This window comes from Hipposideros armiger, unplaced genomic scaffold, assembly GCF_001890085.2.
Source record: "Hipposideros armiger isolate ML-2016 unplaced genomic scaffold, ASM189008v1 scaffold_162, whole genome shotgun sequence".
Taxonomy (NCBI): Eukaryota; Metazoa; Chordata; class Mammalia; order Chiroptera; family Hipposideridae; genus Hipposideros; species Hipposideros armiger.
Genome location: NW_017731512.1, coordinates 3169640 through 3193323, shown reverse-complemented (window position 1 = coordinate 3193323; position 23684 = coordinate 3169640). Strand labels below are relative to the sequence as shown.

Sequence of the window (23684 nt, the reverse complement as noted above, 5' to 3'; positions counted from 1 at the left end):
AAAATTATAAGCAGTATCAATCCATCATAAGTCCTCCCATTTTTCTCTGTATACCCTTAAATTCATCTTGATTACCATTTGACTGTTATTGTTGTTATATGTGTCACTAGAACCATGAGAGTGCATCGATCGCCGTATTTTTCATTTCCATGTCTTTGGATGTAGAGGAAGGTAGGAATTGATTTGACATTCAGAATTATTCTTGCAAATTAATACTGTCTTGCTAGCATTGCCTGGGCGTGAGGTCTGGATAAAGACTAACATTTTCCTTTTTCAAAGATATTTACATCTAGAGTGCTTTCTTATATTATCTGCTGTGAACTTGCCCAGCACTACAATTTCTTAAACCTGTGGTTAACATCCAGTCCCCAAACAATGAAAACAAGTAAACCCCGATTTTTTCCACAGGGTTTCCTGGCTGGTTATTCCGGGGCTTTGCACGTGACAACCTGTTCTCCCACGTGAATGGAATACTCAGTGTCAATGTGGAAGCCTGGTCAGTTGGAAAGTTGCAGTCAAATACCTCCTGTGTGCAGCACTTCCCAAATTCTTATTTATGAAGCGTCATTGTGTGGAAGAAAGAAAAAAGTTTCCCTAAGATGGTTAATTTTGTGACTTGCTATTCAGGGTACTTTATTTATTCTGGTATTTAGATTCTGGGGAAGAAATTCATCAGGCATTAGGCCTCAAACCATATTTACGCATCAAATTTATTCCTATCTAAACTATTATATGTGGAGATTTTGTTGCCCTGTCGATGATCTTAGACTTCACTTCAGATATATTTTTGTTGTCATTTAATACAGATAAATACAGTCTGGTCTAGATTTCCTGAAAACCATGAATATATCCTTATTTTATTATTCTAAGGCACAAAGGCGTGTGTGTGTGTGTGTGTGTGTGTGTGTGTGTGTGTGTGTGTGTGTGTGGTTTTTTGTTGGTGTTCAGAACTTCCAGAATCTTTCATTAATCAACTTCTGAGGCCTGTAGCATCGGGTCAGAGCAGAGGTAAAGAATAAAGATGTAACTGAGCATCATGGTGTTTTGAGTGTTTCCGAACTCTAAAAGTCTGAAAAATTTAAATTTAGGTAACTTTCAAAATAGGAAAAATTAATCTGATGGGTAACGTTTACCATCTTAAATAGCTTTATATGTTGTTTATGCTATTTAACATAAATCTACAAAATTTTCTGTGCTCTCCTAAAGCCCCATTTTCCAGGTATCCAGGGTGACTCTATTACATACTTAAACTTATAGTTGTTTTCTTAAGATCATCAATCTTGTTCTTATTTAGATTATTTTGTTAGGAATATAAACTAAGAAAAAGAAATCTTAAGAAGTTAGAACACTTAGAACACATTAGAATATAAATAGTAAAATGTATTCCATAACTAATGTCTATACCAGATAAATTTTAGGGAGTAATAGAAGCTGATTTCAAGGAAACAGTTTTAGGGCTATATTCAGTCATTAGAAAAAAATATACAAAGCAACAAAATAGCCAACTTGTTTCATGAGTTGGAGAAATTCAGTCTCAAATATTTAGTTTATACACCATATGTCTTTTGTTCTCCTACATAAAAATACCATATAAAGAAAAAAGTGACCAAAGTGCTTATATTTAGATTAAGGATACATCATGCCAGCTGACCAAATTAATTACTTTACAGTCCAGATATTTTTGGTCAGGAGTTAATCTGTATGCATTTTAATGTATAAATTGCTTGACTATAAAAGTATCAACCAATATTCTTAATGCCTTAGATTCCCACTGGCTTTGCAGAAATTAGCAGGAAGATTTCTGTTACTGTTTCTGTGCGTAATGGCCCTTTTCCCCATCCTTTAACAATTGGAATTAAAGAAATATTCATTCATTCTGAGCACTTGAGCATCTGGTATATACCAGGCCAATTAATAATTTTTATAAACAAAGTGACTTTAAAATTTTTCGAAGATCATTTATTTCAAGGCATATTTTACAAAGATTACTGATTTTTTTTTACCTATATTATGGTAGCTATTCAACTATAAATTGTATCACTAACACAGTGATTTCATATTTCTAATCTCAATTATGTAATTATACAATAAAATCTATTTCTAAAGCCTTTTATGATATACAAAGCTGGCCTATCGCATTTAACCCTCATGAGACTTGCGAGAAATTGGCATTATCCTCATTTTACAAAGGCTGATAAATTTATAGAAATGATGGGCTATTATCAAGATAATGCACCTAATACAGCAGAGTTAGGAGTAGAACCACAAGTCTCCAACTTCTAGCACAATGCTGTTTTTCGCACAATAGCTGTTTTTTTGTGGTTGATGAAAATCAATGTAATTATAAATATCAGATAATATAAACTGCTGTTAATAGAGAAAATATAGTGCTGTTCTCTCATTATTCAAGGTTTCAAATAAGTAAACTGTGGGGTACAAAGAAGTACCTTTTCTTAATTTTTACATGGCAGTAGAATTGAAGGAAATGCTTATCAGTATTATTATTGGAAATAACTTTTAGTAGACATTTTTGGACTTTAATGACAGCTCGCATTTTTGTGGTGCTTTATAGTTTATAAAGCAGTTGCATGTACATTATCTCATCCTTCCCCTGAAAGAACAATGCAATGTTATAGGAGCTATTACCTCCAAAGCTGAGGGCTTATATAAATGACTGAGTTCAGAATTCAGTCAAAAATGTTGATTCTGAGTTCCATATAACTGCTTTGTAGAATTGTGTGGTGGTAGGGTTTGCATTCCAAAAATTAGCTTTCAACTTCACCAGACAACACATATAACCCGAAAAGTACCACCTCTGCCCAATATGTTAATGAAATCCTCCTTTTGTAGATCAGCTACTTAGCCACCTTTCCTGTGCCGCAAAATTATAAAACACAGAGATGGCATCACAGGCCCTCAAGCAAATGTTTAATCTCTCTGTAGAGGTAGTTCAACTCTGACGGTTCTATTGAGTATAAATAATTTCTGAATACAAACATCTTTGGTACTTCATTAACTTTGTCAATAATAGTTGATGCATTTACTTGAACCTTCAGATTTATATAACAGAGAGGAAGGGAGAGTGATGTTGTTGGTTCTATGATAGAAGCAGAGCACATTATGAACAAAGGGGAATTTTGAAAGTGAAATTTCTAACATGCATTTAGAGAACTGCCACTCTAACGAATACCTAAGGGCTGGGAATAACAATTCTTCCAAGGAATGACACTTTGTGTGTGTTGTATCCTGGGCCTAAACCAGAATCTGGAATTTAAGCTATTTAGAATTACTGAAGCGGTTCTTGCTGCAGACCCTTGATTTGGAGATGCCTCTAGCCCTGCCTCGGAACTTGCACTCAAGGGACACAAATCTGTTATTTAATTATGGAGCATTTAACATCAAATTGTGGAGTGAACATTGTTGTGGAATTTGAATGAAATCACCAAAGCGTGTTTGAGCACCAATATTTTTACTGTACTGTAAGAACATAGACAGACATTCATGGTTTTGCATTGGTACACATTGCAGTATTTATAGGCCTTAATATCTCACAGATTATATGATTAATGATTCAATTTAACAAGCATATCTTCCCATTTTATTTTAATGCCTAGAAAGTAAGTCCTATTAAACAATTTTGTTTCTTATCTCTAGTTTAGGTAGAATTAGGCCTTCTAGGACTTTGCTGCATAGCAAATTATTGCTGATTTATTCCAATGTTAGCTCCACTATTATATATAATTTAGGGTGGGAGTGGACACACTTACCTTTTGTAGACATAAAATTATCAAAAATAGACTTGTAAAATGTGAGGAAATTATTTTAAAATGGTATTTTCATTATATTTATCAGAAATTAAGATTTTTATCTCAGTTCTTAGATTTTGGATTTCAGTTACTGTCTTTGAAAAGAATGTCTTTGTAAAATATTAAAGTGAGTTAAAATGTATAAATGTTTTGGTCACATTATAACCAAAACAATATTATTAACTCATGTGAGCTGAGAATGGTACTTGGTGTTAAAAATACCTGACTCAAAGTAATTAAATTATTTGTCTGAAATTAAAAACCCGTTCTTAGAATTGAGTTGGTTTTTGTGCATGCACTGCATACAGACATTCACTAAACATATTTTTGCCCAGTGTTTTAATTTGTGTACTGTGCTCTAATAAAGTAGATTAGGATTTATTTAATCATATTTAGTTCCAACACAATAATATCCTCCTGCTGTAGAGGATAAACACAAATAAAAGAGGAAAACACTTTAGTGGTATAGGAAATCTCTGCGAAGGGTGATTTGTCTGATTTTTGGTCTGTGAGTTTTATAATCTTTTTGAATGGCAATCTATTATATAGGAAGGACAATTTATTTTTTTTGAGATAAGTATCACAATTATGAATATATATTTGGAATTGGGCAGAGTTACTGTCAGTCAATTTTGTAATTAGTTTCAGTCTCATCTTTAATCACCATTCATTATAATGATGTTAAAAATATACTGTGTATTTCTCCTCAAGATAAAGAAGTCCACATTTTCTAATACTTTAAGGCTTTGGTGTAGATAAGCTTTCCTTTACTACCTGCACATTAGATGAACATTTCACTTTGTCAAGTGTAACCGTCATGTAAATTGTTAGATATGCAGTGTATGAGATTAGAGTTATGGTTTTCTTCATATAAATTTCATATACTCATCTATACTCAACCATGCATCTGTGTTATTTAGGATGTTTTTTTTTTTTTTTTGCCTTTGACTGGTCCTATTAGAATCCATGTGCTTTGACATTAGGCATCGTAAGATACAGAATTTTAAATCATAGAGATGCATGTTTATGTCTTGTTACATACTCTAATCATAATGACCTGGGTTTACAAAAAGTTAGTTCTCTTTACAGAAGGCTCACATGTCATTTGACTGACTTTTATTTGTACAATGAAAGTTGTGTGATTTTTTATTAAGTTTAACCGTTTTTTTCCACAAGGGACAGGATAAAAGTCTGTTTTTAAATTCTTCACAAAAAATAATGCTTAAAATTATAGCATCTCATTAAACTTGGCTATGTATGAACTTGAGCCATTTCAGTAGACTCAAGCATCTTATATATTCCCTGGATCTAAGTTTGTGATACCAGTACATTTATTCCTTTTTAATTATATTGAACATTAGAACCAAATGTTTTTGTATTAATTCAATAAGCAAATACCATTAATTTATCATTTTGTTGCCCTGCCACTTGAAATCAATATCTTTAATCACCTATTAGAAAAATAATCAATGAAAATGTTTTATATTAATGAAATACTAGAGTCTGAATACTTAAGAGGAAGTTTGTTTAGTGTTGCTTATTCTATTAATAATAGAGAAATGTGACTTATAAAGACAAATTAGAGGACTTAAAAAGTCAATAATATCTTTAAGATTTAGTAATTACATGAAAAGAAGAAAAATAGCTTAAAAGTACATATTTAGATTTTAGAATTTATTTTTTAAAAGTCTTTAATCAAAAAATTATATTTTAATGAGTGATAATGAAATTAGTGATAATAAAGCTTTTAGAAACTGTTTAGAATGTGAATGAAGTGTAATTGTATATTAAAATATTGAATGCATTTTTACATTTACATTTATTAGCAATTTAAGTAGATACCTACAATACTATCTATGTCCAAAATTGGGGGGGAAATTGTTTAAAGCTGCAAAATCTATAGCATCCATATTGCCACTGTCAGGATAATGTAAGAATTAGTGCTGGCTGCACATGGAATCACCTGGCAAAGTATATACATCCCATCTCTGCTCAAGTCCATTAGCCTACGAAGCTTAGAGATGATAGCATAGCATTGCCTGAAAGCAGTTTTTTCATAGTAAAATGTGCTTGGTTTCATCACCAAAATACACCAGAAACATCAGCTTTGGGTTCTTTACATATCAGGAGCCCTTTTTGTACAGCATTCACCAGATGTGTATATCTAGACTTACTTAGAACAAATTGAGTGAAACACAGGGTCTATCCACCATATGAGGAACTGGGTCATAAGCCAGAAAAGGATTCCAAGGTGTATAGGTTTTAAGATCTAAGTCAAGTTATTGAAGGACACAATAATCTTTGTTTTCTTGAAGTCTTTCAAATAGGATGAATTTTTGTCTTTTTTTTTTTTAACCTCAAAGACTTCCCAAAGCAGCTTTCAAATTAATTACTGATTTTATCCCAAGGGTTTTATTTTTGTCACAGTATTTCAAAATGAATCAGCGCTTAAGAAGTCATCAGGCTTTCTTACATGTATATGAAATTTGGGGAAGAAAGCTTTATGAATTGAATAATCTTTTGAACATTTGTAGTCACTTCTTAATAATTTTAATTTTATTATTATTATAAATAGTTTTTTTCAGCAGGAATGGTGACAATACTAAAGACACAGCAGCTTTAAAAATAAGCACATGGATATTATAAATAGTAAAAATACAGGAGAAAAAAATCTTTCCTTTTACAAACTTTTTTATATTCCGTTAACTGAGGTGGTCCAGTAGAAGATTAAACATCTATAACCATTGGCACCAAGTCATGGTTACATTTTAAAGTGTATGATTTTGAGAGGACATGAACTCCATGTAGAGTAAATTTTAACAGAATATAGTTTCTGCTAATGCAATTTCTAATAGTCACCCCTTCACAGAATATACTACTGTTATCTACATGACATATTTGAAGAATATTTTTGCATTTATTGTAGCCTGTATAACCTTCTCAATGAACCCTTCTAAGAAATTACATAAAAGCAAAAGGGAACAGCTACTAAAGAATTGAAATGTATGGATTTTTATGCCGGCATATTTAAATTTTTTATTGTCTATTACGTTTCTTTTATAGTGTTGATATTTGCCATGCCTGTCACCTACATAAAAAGTCTTATGACCTTCACAGGTATCAGCCAAACATATTTTCCCAAGTCAGCTAGCCATCTCACTGTTAGCTGCATGCTTTACTAATTCTCTCTTTTTTTTTTCTTTCAAGATCCATAGGGAGAAAAATTTTCATTGACTTAATCTGATATATAAAATGTAAAAGGTCATTTTCACACATGGGTTACCCACTGTGTCCTTTCCTCCTATGTAAATCCAGAAAGCACTGCTGCTTTCCATTAATTGTTTTTTTTTTCCTCAGATGCTTTCTTTAGCATTATATTTTTAAGCCAAAAAAAAAAAAGAAAGGTTCATGAATTCATGTTTACAAAGTTAGGATTTCAAAAGTATTTTTTTATGGCTTTCGTAAAATTGAATATTCTGTCATCTATATGCACTCTTTTGCTAAAAGTTATTCTTCATATTTAATTACTTAACACCATGTCCTAAAAGTTTGTGTCCTGTTTTTCAACTGATGAGGTAAGAGGATACAGGCCAGAGAATAATTTTGAAAAATATGATATAATTCAGACGAGTAGAAAGGGAGACTTTTAAGTTTTAACACTTCTCCTGGTTCAGTGAATAAAATTTTAGCCAGTATCACTAGATGGCAGGCTGTACCTTGGTATGGATAGGCATTTGAGGAGCAGTAAGGTATATTAACCCAGTACTTTCTGTACTTTTTATGTGTGTTTCTAACCTGATTTATGAGAGGAAAAGGAAAGTTGCCCATAGTCTGAAGTGCGTTTGTAACACACATTCATTCCAAGGATTCAGGTCGTAGCCTTTGCAGTGCAGTGTGTATCATTCTGGGATGTACACACTCAGTAATATGATATTCATAACCCTTTACTTTATAGATTGAAGAAGTCATATTTAAAGTGATTAAAGCATTCTCCACTTTAAAGCATTAAAGTTTTCTTTCTTTTTTTTTTTTCTATTGTGCAGGTGATTTGGATTATTACTGGTTGGATCCTGCCACGTGGCATAGCCGGGAAACATCACCAATTAGTTCGGTAAGCTTTCTGAGATGTTAGCGTTTGGAGTTTAGGGAAAATGTGTGCTGTTCATTGCCCTTTGCCTGATATGTGATGGATTGTAATCTCATTCTGCCCCATTATACATTTTATGAGAGTAAATATTGATTTCATTTAAAACAGTTTTGAATAAAAAAAAGTTATCACAATAGTTATAGCAAATTTTAAATTAAGTAAAAAACAATTATTAAATAATGATTATATGAAAATGAGATATTTTTTGGTTAATGATATCAACATTAACAACTCAAAATACAGAATCGGTTTTCTTTATATAAGCAAATATATAAAATTTCAATTAATTTCATATCAACTATTTTTTAGGGATGTACTTAGTTGCTGACTACTTTTAGAACTACTTAGTATAATAAGTGTCTACTGCAAATAAAATATAGCTGGTTGTAAATGAAAATTGTTATAAGCCATGAATAGAGCCCACCAAAATCAAAAGTTCCCTCTAGAGTGTCTTTACTGAGGAAATCACATCATGGTAGAACACAACTTATGTTCTTTAAATTTACTCATGTTTTAACAGCATCCTGTAACGTGGCAACCATCTAAAGAGGGAGACCGATTAATTGGACGTGTTATTCTTAACAAGAGAACAACCATGCCCAAAGAATCAGGTGCATTACTGGGTCTGAAAGTAAGTATGCTGGTTTAAAAAATTTCTTACAGGCTGAGTTACAGTGTGGACTGGGTTCATCAAAGTTTCTGACAATGATTTTTAAATAGCTTCCTCTCCTTTCCAAATAAAGCCTTTCTAGTGACTGTATCTTGTGAATGTATTGATGTCTTATAGTAGTTTTAGTTTTCATTTTTTTTCTGGATTAATATTTTAAAACTATGTTTATTAATATAGCATATAGCTATGTTAGGAAACTGCAATATAGGAAATATAGGAAAACTAAATATTTTTTCTCTGGATATGAAGTTCAAGGGCAATTTTTACATCAGAAAAGTTTTAATGGATGGTAGTCAAGTTAGATAATGTGGGCTACATAATTTTATTATAATTTTGCCAAGAAACATAAAACATCAGTGAAGAGATGGTTTCCTAAGTGAAATAGAATTTATGATAATACCAAAAAAGTAAACTATCTTTTAAGAATATTAATTGACTTCTAGCAGAGATAATGAAAAATAATAAATTATAAAAGATTATATTTTATTGTAAGAACATATATATACACATTTTGTTTTATTATGTGTGAACATGTGTATGTGTATCAAATCACATTGTTTTATTTGCTTTCGGAAACTTAGAGAAACACTTAAAAATGTGGCTTCAAAATTATTTATCAAGAGATTGTAATACAGTTGTGTGATAGTTTGACCTCTTCAAAACCATTGACAGTTCATCCAAATTTTTTTTTCACTTAATGTACTTAGTGGTTTCACTTTATTGATTATTAGCATTAAGTTCTCTTGCTATGAGATAACTCTGATCACCTCCAATAATGGGCACATCGCTAAGAACTGCGGATCAACCTCAACCTTTGAGAATGCCTCTCCTACTTAATGACACATTTGTAACCCCTGCATTGGAAAAAAATTAACTTAGGAACTTTCAGATACATTTTAGTTACAGTGGAAAAGCTGAATGAAAGTGTTAAATATTCAGTAATATAATTCAGACTTTGAGAGATTGGGACACATATATTTCAAATGAGGAGGTCATTCAGATGGTCAATAGCAGACATGAATTTAGGGGATTACTCTTTGACCATGGTAAATTGCTTCTGAAAAGTGGCCTGGCCTTGGTTTGAATTCCTAGCCTCTTTGACTTAGACCTATATTCTACTGAAAATATACAAGAGATCAAGATCTGATGTAACAATGGGCATTATCTGCGTATAGAAATATAATTCAAATGGTGGGCATGAAGGGAGAGGATAAAGAAAAATTCAAATGTAAACATTGTCAAACACTTGCTTTTGATGGTAAGTAGGGAAGATCTGGCACTTGTCTTCTAAGGGTATACCTGATTCATGGTTCCCTTGTTTTGTTAGGTCAATATAAGTACTCTATATATAAGCTTCCTTAGGACACTTAGGTCATCTAAAATGTTATGAGATGTTGTTCTCTTTTAAAACTATACTGTTAGTTCCTTTAATCAAAAACCTATTTCGCTTCATTAATGTTCCTACACTAAATACATCATAAAAGACTATATGATTAATTCCTAATAAACTTATATTTCAAGTTGAGTCTTGGGAACTTACAAATTTATAATTATCCAGGTTGTTGGAGGAAAAATGACTGACTTAGGACGCCTTGGTGCCTTCATCACCAAAGTAAAGAAGGGTAGCCTTGCAGATGTAGTTGGACACTTAAGAGCAGGTAAAGTTTCTTTTTTAACATTTAAACAATATGTACTCTGTGCATGAGTTGGTGGTTTTCAATTTTGGGTAAGTTACATATAAGTCAGTTAAGTAAATAACCAATTTTAATGCATGAATAAAATTTTTTTCCTGATATGGATACTTACTGATTGCAATAATAGGTAACTATACATCAGTAGCAGTTTGGAGAGAGTAAGGTTTGGAATCATTTTTATTTACGTAAAAATAAATAGATGCAAAATTCTGAAGGCTTACTCTTTTTTGTACATGGCTTCATGATGTTGCTACAAAAATATAAACAATTTAGCCTTGTGAAAAAAAATCACTAATTATTTTATATAGTTTGTATAGCTATAGTAATTATACTAAAGTTATTTATAATGGTCACAAAACACTTATTGAGTAGCAGTGTGTTTCATAAACTATAATCCCAAACATATGTCTTACACAGATTATGTAATAAAATATTTTTTATTTAAATAAGATACAGTAATGTGCTCATGCAGATGTGCTACTTCTTAGTATTTGGAGATCTATATTAGATTGCACTGAAACATTAATATGACATAATAAAATAATTTAATATATTCAAATGTACCATATTCAGTAGCAACATACTTTAAAATCTATTTTGACAAATTGTTGACTTTTCATTTTAGATAAAATCATAATAACATATTTTTGCAGTTTAATTCAATGTTTAGTAGAAATATTTTGGTTAGAGTGTCAGCTTATGCATTTGCCAGACAATTATTTAAAAAAAATAAAAAACCCATAAAATAGACTGAACTGTAAAATTGGGGATTAACAACCCATAGCACATAGAAAGAGAACATTTAGGTTATGTTTTCAGTTTTTATACCTTAAGATTGTAATTTTTGAGGCCTTCAGAAAAATATTCTATAACTGTTAAAGACAATTTTATTGTAATTGATTACCAAGATATTAGTTCAAAATCATGTTTTTCTTTGATAGGAACATGCTATGCAAGTCTTGTATAGGGAGAAAATCCAAATCAGGAATTTTTCACTATTTACTGTATGTACAACTTTGAAAATGTGTAGAGCTACACTACACTATTACTTCTTATCAGGGACTAGTTATGATTCCACATCTAACTCAATCAGGAGTGACTTTATTGGTAAACTGAATTTTTGCTTGTTAAGTAACTCAAAAATAATTAGCCTCAGAAAGTATAAGAATCTGTTGTTGACCGTTCCAGGGTAAGATAACTTTAACTGCAAAATTCTGAATTTGCAGATCAGATTATAAACACAATTCCTTTTGATTTTGCCTTTTTGTTTCAGTAAATTACTTAAGAAAGCCAGTGAAAGGTTTTTTTGTATAACATATCCCTTAGTGATTAATTTCATTTATTTAACACTCTTATATGCTTAGAGCCTGAGAAACTTAGATCTAAAATGTTAAAAGCTAAACTTAAGTAAACATAAAACATACTAGTATACTTGTATTTTCACTTTAAGCAATTGATGTATATGAAAAAAATTCTTTTAATAAGTTAGATCATATATTCTGTATGATTTCCATTATAATGGAGGAACTATTTTTCCTTCTATCTGTATATAAATATCATTGGTCTATAAAACTACACTGCTATATTTTTTTATTGGCATGACCTTTGTTCAACGTTTGCAATCTTGCTTTGATCTTGCCATAGCTTTCTTTACTGCAGATTCCCCTAAGTCCATGCACTGTACCGCTCCTTGATATAATCATCAAAAGCTTAAAACAGACATTGACACTCTCCTTATTAAGACCCTTCCGTGTCTCCCAGTCATCATCTGCTCAAGTCAAAGCTCTGTAGCTTTTTCCTCTACTAACAATTCCAGATACTTTCATTACCATTCACTTTGCCCTCCAGCCCTGGCTGTCTACCTGTAAGTCTCTGGCAAGCTGTTTAAACCTGCACACCCAGTCAGCGTCTTTAGGCTTCCAGGTTGCTTTTCTGCTCTTGTGCTCTGCTTGTTGAAGTCCTTTTCATCCTTCAAAATTCTTCAAAAGTTGCCTTAATTCTAAAGTGTTTCCTGATATCTCACCTAGAGCAGTAACTAATTACTACCTCCCTGGCACTGCCTGGAACCTGTATTTCTCCCCCACCAAATTTAAGCATAAATAATGTCTCTTTGTCATCTTTATATCATACTCTATATCTCTGCCTGAGGACATTATTCACATATAAATAAATGTTGTTAAACATACCACCTTCTGGTTTAGGAGGTATTGATTTGTAAATGAAAAATAAAGTTAGTTAATTTGATATTAAAAGTATGATTCCAGGTTGCTGTCTAAAAGGAGGAGAATTTTATAAAGAGGAGAATTTTATAATGCAGTCCTTTTGCAAATGTTGATTGCTACTCTAACTGGGTAGTAAAATTGATGTAGTGGTTTGCATCCATCATTTAAAAAACATGAAATAGAACATAATAGAATAGAAAATATCAGGGTAAGTATCGTTTCAGAAAATACTTTTTCATACACACACATATACATATATACATTCACATGACGTAAACTTTATTTCTTCTCTTGGTCAAAAAATTTAGAAGACTCCTAATACATTTTAAATTTGTCATTTTATTTCTTTTTTATGATGAAGTGTATTTGTTGCCTATTTGATAAATATTTCTAGGGAAGTTCTTAGGTCAAACTATTAGAAGTCATTTAGCTATTGGTAATAACCATACTTTTACCAAACCAAAGCAGCATGTGCTTTTCAAATACTGACTTTTGAGTAAGCAAATATATAGAGGGAAAAAAAGAATTACTTAAAAATAGCTATTAAAACAAAATTTTATACTTAAAAAAACAGCTAAAAACTAAAAGATTTCATGCTTATTATTATTATTTCATGCTTTAAAATGTATAATGATGATATTAATTTGTTAGTTCAACAAGTATTTACTTAGCTACTAAAATGTTATAGACACTGAGAACAACAAAATAAGCAGAAACAAAATAAATTAAGATGCCTGAAAATATTGAGGCTGGGATATTTTAACTGACCCTACCATTGTGAATTGAAAGGCACTGGACAGAGAACCATTTGGGACCTAAAACTTTACTAAATATTTATGAAAATAAATAATATTTCCCAAATGATCTATGGTGAAAACTCCAGTTAAAATAACAACAGTAAGCTGTTAGCCCATCTATTGTAACACTGTACTCTCCTTGATTAATCTTGGATTATTTAATAAACTAATGAGTACTTTAATATTTTATTATTTTAAAAATACTTTCTAGTTTTATTTTAATGCTCACAGTATATATTATGTATACAATGTGTGTGTTATGAACATCTGGAAGTGGGTTAACTGTCATGCAACAGTTTTACATCTGCTTGCTTTGTAACTTTGCCATAGCTACCTGCGTTACCCTATGGGTAAGAATTCAGTCTTTTCATGCATTTTTATTCTGTTGTGCATCTGGTGAAGACAATGAAGCATGACTTATAATTGGAAAATTCATGCTAACAAATGTTAATTGCAATTTCTACCAAAATAAAGCCGGATTTATGCAGAGTTTAATAAGAATCCTTCACATTTCGAGGCACCTACTTTTATTATATGGAGGGCATGCTGCTAATTATTATTTTTTAATGTTTCCAAATAAGCTGTGCTAATTCCATCCCATAGCATGAGATTATTTTTATGTTATTTCTGGTATATTTCAAAAGATAAAGGTAGTTTTGTATTGTACTGTTTCCAGTGACCAGTAGTGTTCATAGGGGGGAAAAAAGGAAAAAAAAGAAAGAAGAAAAAAGTGTTTAGAAAAACCAGTTAGCTGACATTATATGGCAATCAATTTTCTTTTAAGAGCAGAGCCTAGGCAATTAAACTATTTGTATATGTTTTGCATTTCTTTGTAAAAAAGAGAAAAGATAAGAAAAATAAACAGAATATATAAGGTAAAAAAATACCCTTTTTTTTAAATTCAAGGGGATGAAGTTCTAGAATGGAATGGTAAACCCCTGCCGGGAGCTACAAATGAAGAAGTTTACAACATTATTTTAGAATCAAAATCAGAACCTCAAGTTGAAATTATTGTTTCAAGGCCTATTGGGTAAGGCTAAAAAAACTTACTTCTTAAGTTTAGTAAATTACATGTATTAGCAGGGTTTTAAAAAGAAGTTTATACATTCATACAGTACATGTTAACATGGATAGTTCTTTCCTTCACTTATGGGCATATATTTTAGATTTTTAAAATTTCTTAGTTTCTTAAACCTGAATACTGAGTATTTTCCACTACATTTAGAAGCTCCACAATTTAATAATCTTAACATCAAAAACTATTGATATGCATTTTTAGAAGTAAAATATAAAGTAAAATATTATTTTTAATAATAGAACTATTTATTTTTAGTAATTCTAATTTAATGTGTAGTTATTTCCTTAAAGAGACTCACTAATAAATTCATCTTATGATATTTTAAGTGGTAGTGATTTCATATATCTACATGAACTTTTTTATTATTCAAAAAATAGAATATTTTTTCTATATTTTTACCCATGGGTAGTTCCAACTTTCATTTAAAAAGCAAGTATGAAATATTTTAAAAATTTAATTCACATAATAATTGATATATTTTTTAAGACTTCCATTTTGGCATAATTTAATTATCTACAGCCAATGCGATCTTTTCTGTATCTGTGTTTACAAATTCCCATATTGTTATCTTTTCCTGGCAAACCCACAGTTTCAAAATATTGTTTTCCTATCTAAAATTTTTTGAAATGCATTTTGAACTGTCCCATTATAATTGGTTTAATGTTTAAATATATTTTTGGAAATAATATCCTTTTTTTTCCTATTCTCTAAAATATTGAGCCATTAATTGAAGATATTTATGTTGCAAAAGTAGCAACCTTAAATTCTTGTTCTCATGAACATATGTCAATGCAAAACATACAAGGAAATATTCTAATTCTCAAAAGACTGAAAATGTATGATCATATATTCCAAAGAATAATATTAATATATATAAAACTCCAAGTAAAGGGAAGCTTATAACCAATTTTAAGTGATGATTAAGAGTAAATATTGAAGACGTTTGCAAAAGTATTATACATTTCCATTTTTCTAAAATAGCAACACTATACAATTTATGCTAGTTTTACATAACATGTGTTCTAGTGCTAAGGTAAATATGAGACTGGAAAAGAGGTAAGTAATTGGAAAATGAATCAAAAGTATAAAAAATAAAATTTAAAATCAAGCATTGTGCACATTGCCAAATACTTTCAGATATATAGTGGTTTAAAAGTAATCAGCTAAAACATAATTGATTCATGATGATGTTGAAAAACAAACAATTAAAGTGGACTGGAATAACATTATTTTTACTTTTGAAAATAATTTAAAAAGTACTAATCTACATAGCCAAATGCTAAAATGTCATGGACTATGGAACTCAAAAGAATATGAAATACAAAGACTATATTTAAATGAGGATCAAATCTGACATTGATTTTTCAGTTAATGTAGAAATTATTAGAAACCTAGAAGAATAATCCTACCTATATTTAATAACTGTTCAGTGTAGCTCTATACTTAATTTCAAGCAGAAAGCAAATGTTTATTCATAATTTTGTGGCATAGTGATTCCAAGAATCATTCCAAATATAACTTATGTGCACATTGATCAACATGATCTAGCCACTATGGAAAATAATATGGAGATTCCTCAAAAAATTAAAAATAGAGCTACCTTATGACCCGGCAATTCTACTTCTGGATATTTATTCCAAGAAATCCAAAACATTAATTTGTCAAGATATATGCATCCCTATGCTCATGCAGCATTATTTATGGTAGCCATGATATGGAAGCAACCTAGGTGTTCATCGATAGATGAATAGATAAAGATGATGTAGTACAGCTATATAATGGAATATTACTCAGCCATAAAAAAGAATGAAATCTTACCATTAGTAACAACATGGATGGACCTAAAGGGTACTTATTATGTCTAACCATGATGCTGTATACCTGAAACTAATATAAAATAATATTGAATGTCAATTGTAATTGAAAAAATAATTTTAAAAAGTGTAAAGGACTAAGAAGTACAAATTACCAGTTATAAAAATAGTCATGGGGATGTAAAGTACAGCATAAGGAATATAATCAATAATGTTGTAATAATTATGTATGGTGTCAAATTGGTACTGGACCTTCCAGGGTGATCACTTTGTAAGGCATATAAATGTCTGATTACTACGTTGTACCCCTACAACTAATATAATATTGTATGTCAGGTATAATTAGAAATTAATTTAAAAAGAGAGACATAAAATACTAAACAAAGCAAAACAAAAAACCCAAGGTCTAAGAGACATAAGTACATCAGTCATCATGAGTTATTGACCATTTTTGCCAACCTACCAAATACAATATCCTTGACCTTTATGCTTATAATTGTTATTGGAACTATTCTGCTATCTCACTCGTGTATAAACATCGAGTAGAAATTTGTTAAGAAGACGTGTAAATGTCAAGTGGAAATTTGTGCCTGAAAATATCACTGAAGCAATTGACATTAAATCAATTGTAATTCAAAATGACTTAAATTTTTTTGACAATTTTTTTCACTATTTTTTCTTTCACAAACATTTAAAATCCAAAGCTTATACCTGGCTTTAGCGTTCCAAACTCAAACTTTCATAATTGACTCTGAGGCTGATTTTTCAAAGAACTAGTACCATCTAAAAAATAGTGGATTTTTAAAAATTTACTGTAATTTGCTGAGATGAATTTAGAAGAAAGTAGCAGAATATACATAGTTGGTTTCTTGTGTCTTAGGTATTGCAAATTAATCTCTTAATTATTATATAAACATTCATTTTATACAAGTTATTATACAAAAATATATAATATGTATTTACAAAATATACAATACAGGACATAGTATCATTTGTAAGACATATAAATTGTAGATGGTTATGATTATTGCTTTGCACAAAAAATGTGGGAATGAGAGACAGGAAAAGAATCAAACAGAGAAAACAGTTTTTGTTTCTATTCCCCACAAAAGTGCAAAGAAAATCAAATTGAAGTTAGATAACAAGGTAAGTAGTTAGAAATTCTTAAATAATATTATCTAATAATTCTGTTGGTGCTAGGTTACTCCAGTCTGCTTTAATATGTTATGTTAATACTTGCATATTGCTAATCTCCTTAAATTGATACTAAAATATCTTTGGAAAATCAGAGGTAGTTCTGTGCAGCACAATTCCCAAACCAAGCTGGTCCAGGGTTGCTAAGGTCACAGTGGATAATGGATTAAGCTGAGGTTATATTAAATATTTATCCAGAGTAATTTGTGAGTGTGACAGCAATGGGTGTTCTCACAAGTCACTTTCTAATCATATAGTCAATGACCATATATTTAGCTAACTTCAGTATAGAGATATAAATCTCTATATAGGGTTATATATGTGTATATGAGTTACATATACACATATATAAAGTATTTTGGCTTTTTTGTTGCAAGCTTGTACCATTTTTAATTTTCAAAGCAATTCATCCTTTTCATTTTATTAACTTTGCCCATGATATTCACCACATTATTTTATAATCAAGAGATGTTTCCATCCCTTTCATTCAGTAAACTCTTTCAGATGTGTTTGTAAAGCATATTACTGATTTGTAAAATATGTGTCATTTTGATTTTCTAGAATCGAAGTAAAATATTACCTTTAACATTTTTTATTTCCAAAACCTGCTGTTTTGGTAGTAAAAATATTGTGGTTATTTTAGCCACAATATTAGTCTGATTGTTGTCATGTTGAAGTGTTTTGCTATTAAGTATATAAAAACTTATTTTTACTGCAGTTTTTATTTTTGTGTGGTGTTTGACATTCATGCGCATTAGTAATTGCCTTAATAGTAACTCCTGTCCATTTCCACACCTGTAAAAACCCAAAAGGAGTTTTCACAGCACTGAAGTAAAATGTGGCTGTGACTGCCTCAGGCAGGGTGGTTTAGCTAATGGGATTTTCACCATGCCCTGTTTCTTTTAGTGACATTCCACGGATTCCTGAGAGCTCCCATCCTCCACTGGAGTCCAGTGAGTATAAGATTTCCTCATTAGTATAATATGTGTTGAGTGAAATTGAAAAATAAAGATTTTCAATTTTCTTTAACTATTTGATATAAATGAATTGGTGTTACTATACACTAAGGTTGTATCCAATGATGTCAGAAGTTGGCAACCATGACAAACATGGGAAACTCCAATTCTACTTTAAGATTTTGCTTTTTCTACTGTGTGTGTGTGTGTGTGTGTGTGTGTGTGTGTGTGTGTGGCTATACAAAAATCTTTACTGGCAACAATTCCCTTCGGCATCCTAACAGTCAGGACTCTCACAGAGCTCAATTATTATACCAGTAGTAGTTCTTTGGGCTGTACCTAAAAACTTCTTCAGTGATTATTCAGCTTGATCAGTAATTAGCTCAGCCTCATGAGCAGTATAGTGAAGGAAGCAGGCACGTTAATAAATGGGCTGAGTGCAGCATGTCAGTGTCCATTGTGATCATGGACGTGATTGCAGGGAATAGAGGTGAAGCTCAGTGCGTATATGTGGGTCAAGGGACAGTGAGGCCAGAGTGTCAAATTATCTACGTGAGCATTAGAGACTCTTCAGATGCGAGAAGATGACACTGTGTGCAATAAAGTATGAGCAGGTAATGAACTGTCCGATGAGAATGTGTATGTGACCCAAATATTTACTTTGCCGTGGATCAGCATTGGGTTAATATTTGAGCTCGATCACCAAGTATTATTATGTGCTCCAGCTTATAGAAATACAAATATATGGTGATTTAAGGAGATAACAAGTGGCAGTGGTACTAAGGAGGTAGGAAACATGTGTGGGTTAAACAAGGATAGGTTAGTATACTGAGTGCATGCCATCATGTTGTGCATACCTGCTAGAGATGAGCTCATGTTTGGCTTTGAGCTACTGGGTAACCAGTATACAGAGGAAAATGGAACCAAATGCATAATTTATAGTGTTGACACTATTTAAGGATAAACTACTCTAATATTAAAAAATGAACTGATTATTAGAAGCTGCAGCATTCTTGTCCTGAGAACCAAGAAACAATGATCCTAAGGATACTTGATAAAAAAGACATAGTAACAAAGAATTTTATAGCACTGTTTCTTATAGTTAAAAGTCTTTGGAGGCCACAGAACGATGCCGTATAGCTTTATTTAGGCTTCATTACAGGTATAGAAAAAAAATGTGTGGAAGACATAGCCTACATAAATAGCATTTTATCAATAAAGCTAAGTTTTGAATGGCTGTGGGTTCAAGGTTGTACTTGCTGGGGTAATACCGTTGTGCAGACGTTCTATTCTGCTGATTGTGTCAGGGTGTCTACTTTAATAGTGATCTGGAAAGAAAGAATTTTCATTTGAAAAAGGGGAGAGAATAGCCTCACTGATTGGCTGAGTGAGGAGCCAGCATTCTCCGCATGAGGGTGAAGCAAGTCACTTGTAATGACTCACTTGAGACAGCCTTCTCAGACATTCAGTGTTTAGATTTGGAAGATCGAAACTGAGATAGATGGTAAATCTTATGTTAAAACAATGTTGAATTCCAGGCTTAGCTACACTCATAAATTATGTTATATATGCATGCATTTTCATTTCAGTAAGGACAGTTCATAATGGATGATTCTTTAGCCAATATAATTAATGTAACAGGTACCATCTTTCTTGTCACTAAAAGCATGGAGCCTTTCACCTACATGTGAGGTTTTGCAAGGCCCTAAACTATACAATACCCTCTAAAAATGTAGAAAATCAATACTTGCAAATTGCACTGAATAAATACAATATTTGAGTATATCATTTTAAATACCTTTCAAATAGGCAATTAATCAAAGAAGACAACATGATAACTTTCTACTACTATCCAATCAAAAATAGGTTCTGCTGTTATTAATGGTATTTAATTATGGTTTTATACAAATAACAGATGCATTTAACTATTTATAAAAAATATTTATTCCCCACACATATGTTATAAACATGTTACCAAAAAGTACTTAATTTTTTTTTTTTTTTAGGTTCGAGTTCCTTTGAATCTCAGAAGATGGAAAGGCCTTCCATTTCTGTTATTTCTCCAACAAGTCCTGGAGCTCTAAAAGATGCCCCACAAGTCTTACCAGGACAACTTTCTGTATGTATTTTTTGTACATGTTGAAAACTATTAGTATTTGCTGACTCTCCTGAATCTATCTTAAAAAATGTGTGGTTTTCTTTGAAGCTTGCGGTATTTCCATAGTCATTTAATCCCAATAATTTACTTCATTTTTTGTGCATTTATTAGATTATTCATTTGTTCACATATTCATTGGGAAATATTTACTGAGTGCCTACAATATACCAAGGTGTTCTGAACATTACATGATAACATAAGTAAATAAAATATCCATTATATTTTGTGTGTTATATAAAAGTTTCTGAGGTGCATAGTTGGATAGAAAGTCACATTCCATTTACTTAACAACCTTGTGAGCCAGAAGCCTGAAATATTTAAATTTAAAATATTCTTTTTAACTTTTTCAGACATTTGGTGAAACTCTTTATGCTGATATTAGTCTCACAAAGCTACAGTTTTCCTCACTGTTGCCTCATCTATGATCTGGGAAAAGCTGGAGTAAAGGAACTATGGCTAACTATTATGAAAAGCCACATCTATATAGATTATGGTAGAATACTAGATATTTGTATGAATAACTAAAAACCTTGCTTCAAATTATTCTATAAATACTAGCTGATCTTTTGCTTTGTTAATAAAGTGTGGATTTCTATAAGTCTGTTTATGCTGCTCTTGTTTTATTAAACAAGAAGATAACTGTAAGCCTGGTGTTACTTTTAAAACCTTTTTTGGTTTTAAATTCTATTTTTAGTAGATTGAGTATCTTTGTAGAGTCTTTTGTGTTTATCTGCCCTGCCATCTTTTTTATTCTCATTGTGTGTGTGTGTGTGTGTGTGTGTGTGTGTGTGTGAATATCTCATACACTCCACCTATATATTAAGAGGGATAAAAATCCATTTTGGTTTGATGAAAAACACATCTCTGGAATTAACTGGGAACAGAGATATGGATTCATACAGAGCCAAGTTTGAATCCTTAATCTGCCCCTTACTGTGAAAGACCAATCCCAAGGTAAATTATTTTATATGCTTATAATAACTCTTAAATATGTTCCAGTATATTCCCATTAAACAGCTTATGCTCATGATTCTTATTTAACCATAAACCAAAACCGACCTGTGAATTAAAAAAAAAAAAATTATTCCCTGCCAACACAACTGTATTGACTGCTGAAGTTCTGGTTCTTAGGAGTCTAACAATATTTTTTCAGTGTGTCATTTTCCCATTTTTTCTTCATTTACACTATCATGAAACCTTAGTAGAAATATTATTTGGCCTTCACTTAGTTTGAAGGCATCATTTATGTATGCGCCTTCCTTTGTTCTCTTTCCCTTTTCTCAGGAAATTAACCTATAATTGGTTAATTATAAAATTAAATGAGAAAAAAACAGAAAACAGCAGTACCTGGTGTAAAATAGGCCCACAGTAAATGTGTTCCCTGATCTCATCCAAATAACTTGTATATGTTGTTCCTAACATCAAATCTCATTCTATTTCAACTACATATGGTTGAAATACTGCATACTACAAAACACGTTTGGCCAACTATAATCATTCAGCACTTATAATCACCAAGCGCTGTGGTTATCATTTAAAAACAAACAAGGAAAGTTTATTCAGTATCCCCCAGGTCCCTTAATTTTGTATAAAATTTTTATCATTAGTTTTATTTTCATAACATGATATGATATAAGAGAGTATAACATCTGGAAGTCTGTCAATTATAAGTCATGTTTAAAATGCATGAAGAGAAAAGTCAAGTTCTAAGTGTTATGCTTTCAAATTGGTATTCTTTTCAGAAATAATATCTATAATTCAACTGTATTGAAATTCAAAGTTTCTTTCTTTGAAAATAATTTGAGTATTTTTTTTATAGAACTATACCTCATAACTTTTAAAATACTTCCTTTCTTCATTGCTCTTAGGTGAAAATGTGGTATGATAAAGTGGGACACCAGCTGATTGTAAATGTTCTGCAAGCAACAGACCTACCTTCTAGAGTAGACGGGCGTCCCAGGAATCCCTATGTAAAAATGTATTTTCTTCCAGATAGAAGGTAGTGAATAATTTCAGAAAAAAAATATGCAACAATCTTTACTAATAGAAAAGGTGGAATTTCCCCTCCTGGGATATAATTTTACTTATTTTGTAAGCTTTATTGAAGTAAAGTTGATATACCAAAAATTACACATATTTAATGTATACATTTTGATGAGTGTGGACATATGCATAGACCTGTGATAGTTTTAAATACAATATATAATTCTCTGAGGGAATCAACTGCATTATCCCTGGGAAGATAAAATCTCTCAAACCTTATTATTTTTTTGAAAATAACTTGCCAAGTTTTAAAATTTTCTTTACCTTAGTTATATGCCTATTAGTCTTTGATAGCTATGCATCGTTTAGAATGTACCTTAGCATATGTCCACCTATAATCATAATTACTGCTTCCATTGTAGTTAAAATTAGAATAGGATTAACCTCTGCAGTGTTTTTAGACTTATATTAAAAGATATGAATTAAAAATAGTAAAAAACCCCAATAGCAATATTACATGCAACTACAGTAGATGGCAGCATATACTTGTTTTTGCTTTTTCATTTACAAAACATACTTATTTTTCAGTGATAAAAGTAAAAGGAGGACCAAAACAGTAAAGAAAGTACTAGAACCAAAATGGAATCAAACTTTTGTCTATTCACATGTACATCGTAGAGATTTTAGAGAACGAATGTTAGAAATAACTGTGTGGGATCAACCAAGAGTGCAAGAAGAAGAAAGTGAATTTCTTGGAGAGGTGATGTATATTGTAAAGATTCAAGTCAAATGCTTATTGAAACTTCTGCGATGTGTATTAATTAGGGTTACTTTTTAATTATGTTTTGGTAAACGTACTTGATTTAATTTGAGAACTGCCCTTTCAGATCCTCATAGAATTGGAGACAGCACTTTTAGATGATGAACCACATTGGTATAAACTTCAGACACATGATGAATCTTCACTACCTCTGCCTCAGCCATCACCTTTCATGCCAAGGCGACACATTCATGGAGAAAGCTCCAGCAAAAAACTACAAAGTAGGTTAAATTATATCATAATGATCTAGTTAGAGATTACCATTCTAGACATTTTTTAAAATGTTTATTAGAGCTCAAAATATTGGAAAAGTACTTACCTAGGTAAAGACACCTAGGAAAACTA

General features: G+C 31.2%; 1 protein-coding gene across 37 annotated transcripts in view; it reads left to right on the top strand.

Moving 5' to 3' along the window:
• Positions 1-23684, top strand: part of LOC109387559 (regulating synaptic membrane exocytosis protein 1) — a 203876-nt gene that overhangs the window by 35766 nt on the left and 144426 nt on the right. For all 37 annotated transcript variants that reach the window (XM_019651575.1, XM_019651565.1, XM_019651572.1 and 34 more), the window contains 9 exons: positions 7850-7917; positions 8474-8584; positions 10182-10281; positions 14243-14366; positions 18329-18375; positions 20385-20497; positions 22405-22535; positions 23108-23279; positions 23407-23560. In XM_019651575.1, coding sequence (XP_019507120.1) covers positions 7850-7917; positions 8474-8584; positions 10182-10281; positions 14243-14366; positions 18329-18375; positions 20385-20497; positions 22405-22535; positions 23108-23279; positions 23407-23560 — 1020 coding nt within the window. The remainder of the gene's footprint in view (positions 1-7849; positions 7918-8473; positions 8585-10181; positions 10282-14242; positions 14367-18328; positions 18376-20384; positions 20498-22404; positions 22536-23107; positions 23280-23406; positions 23561-23684) is intronic.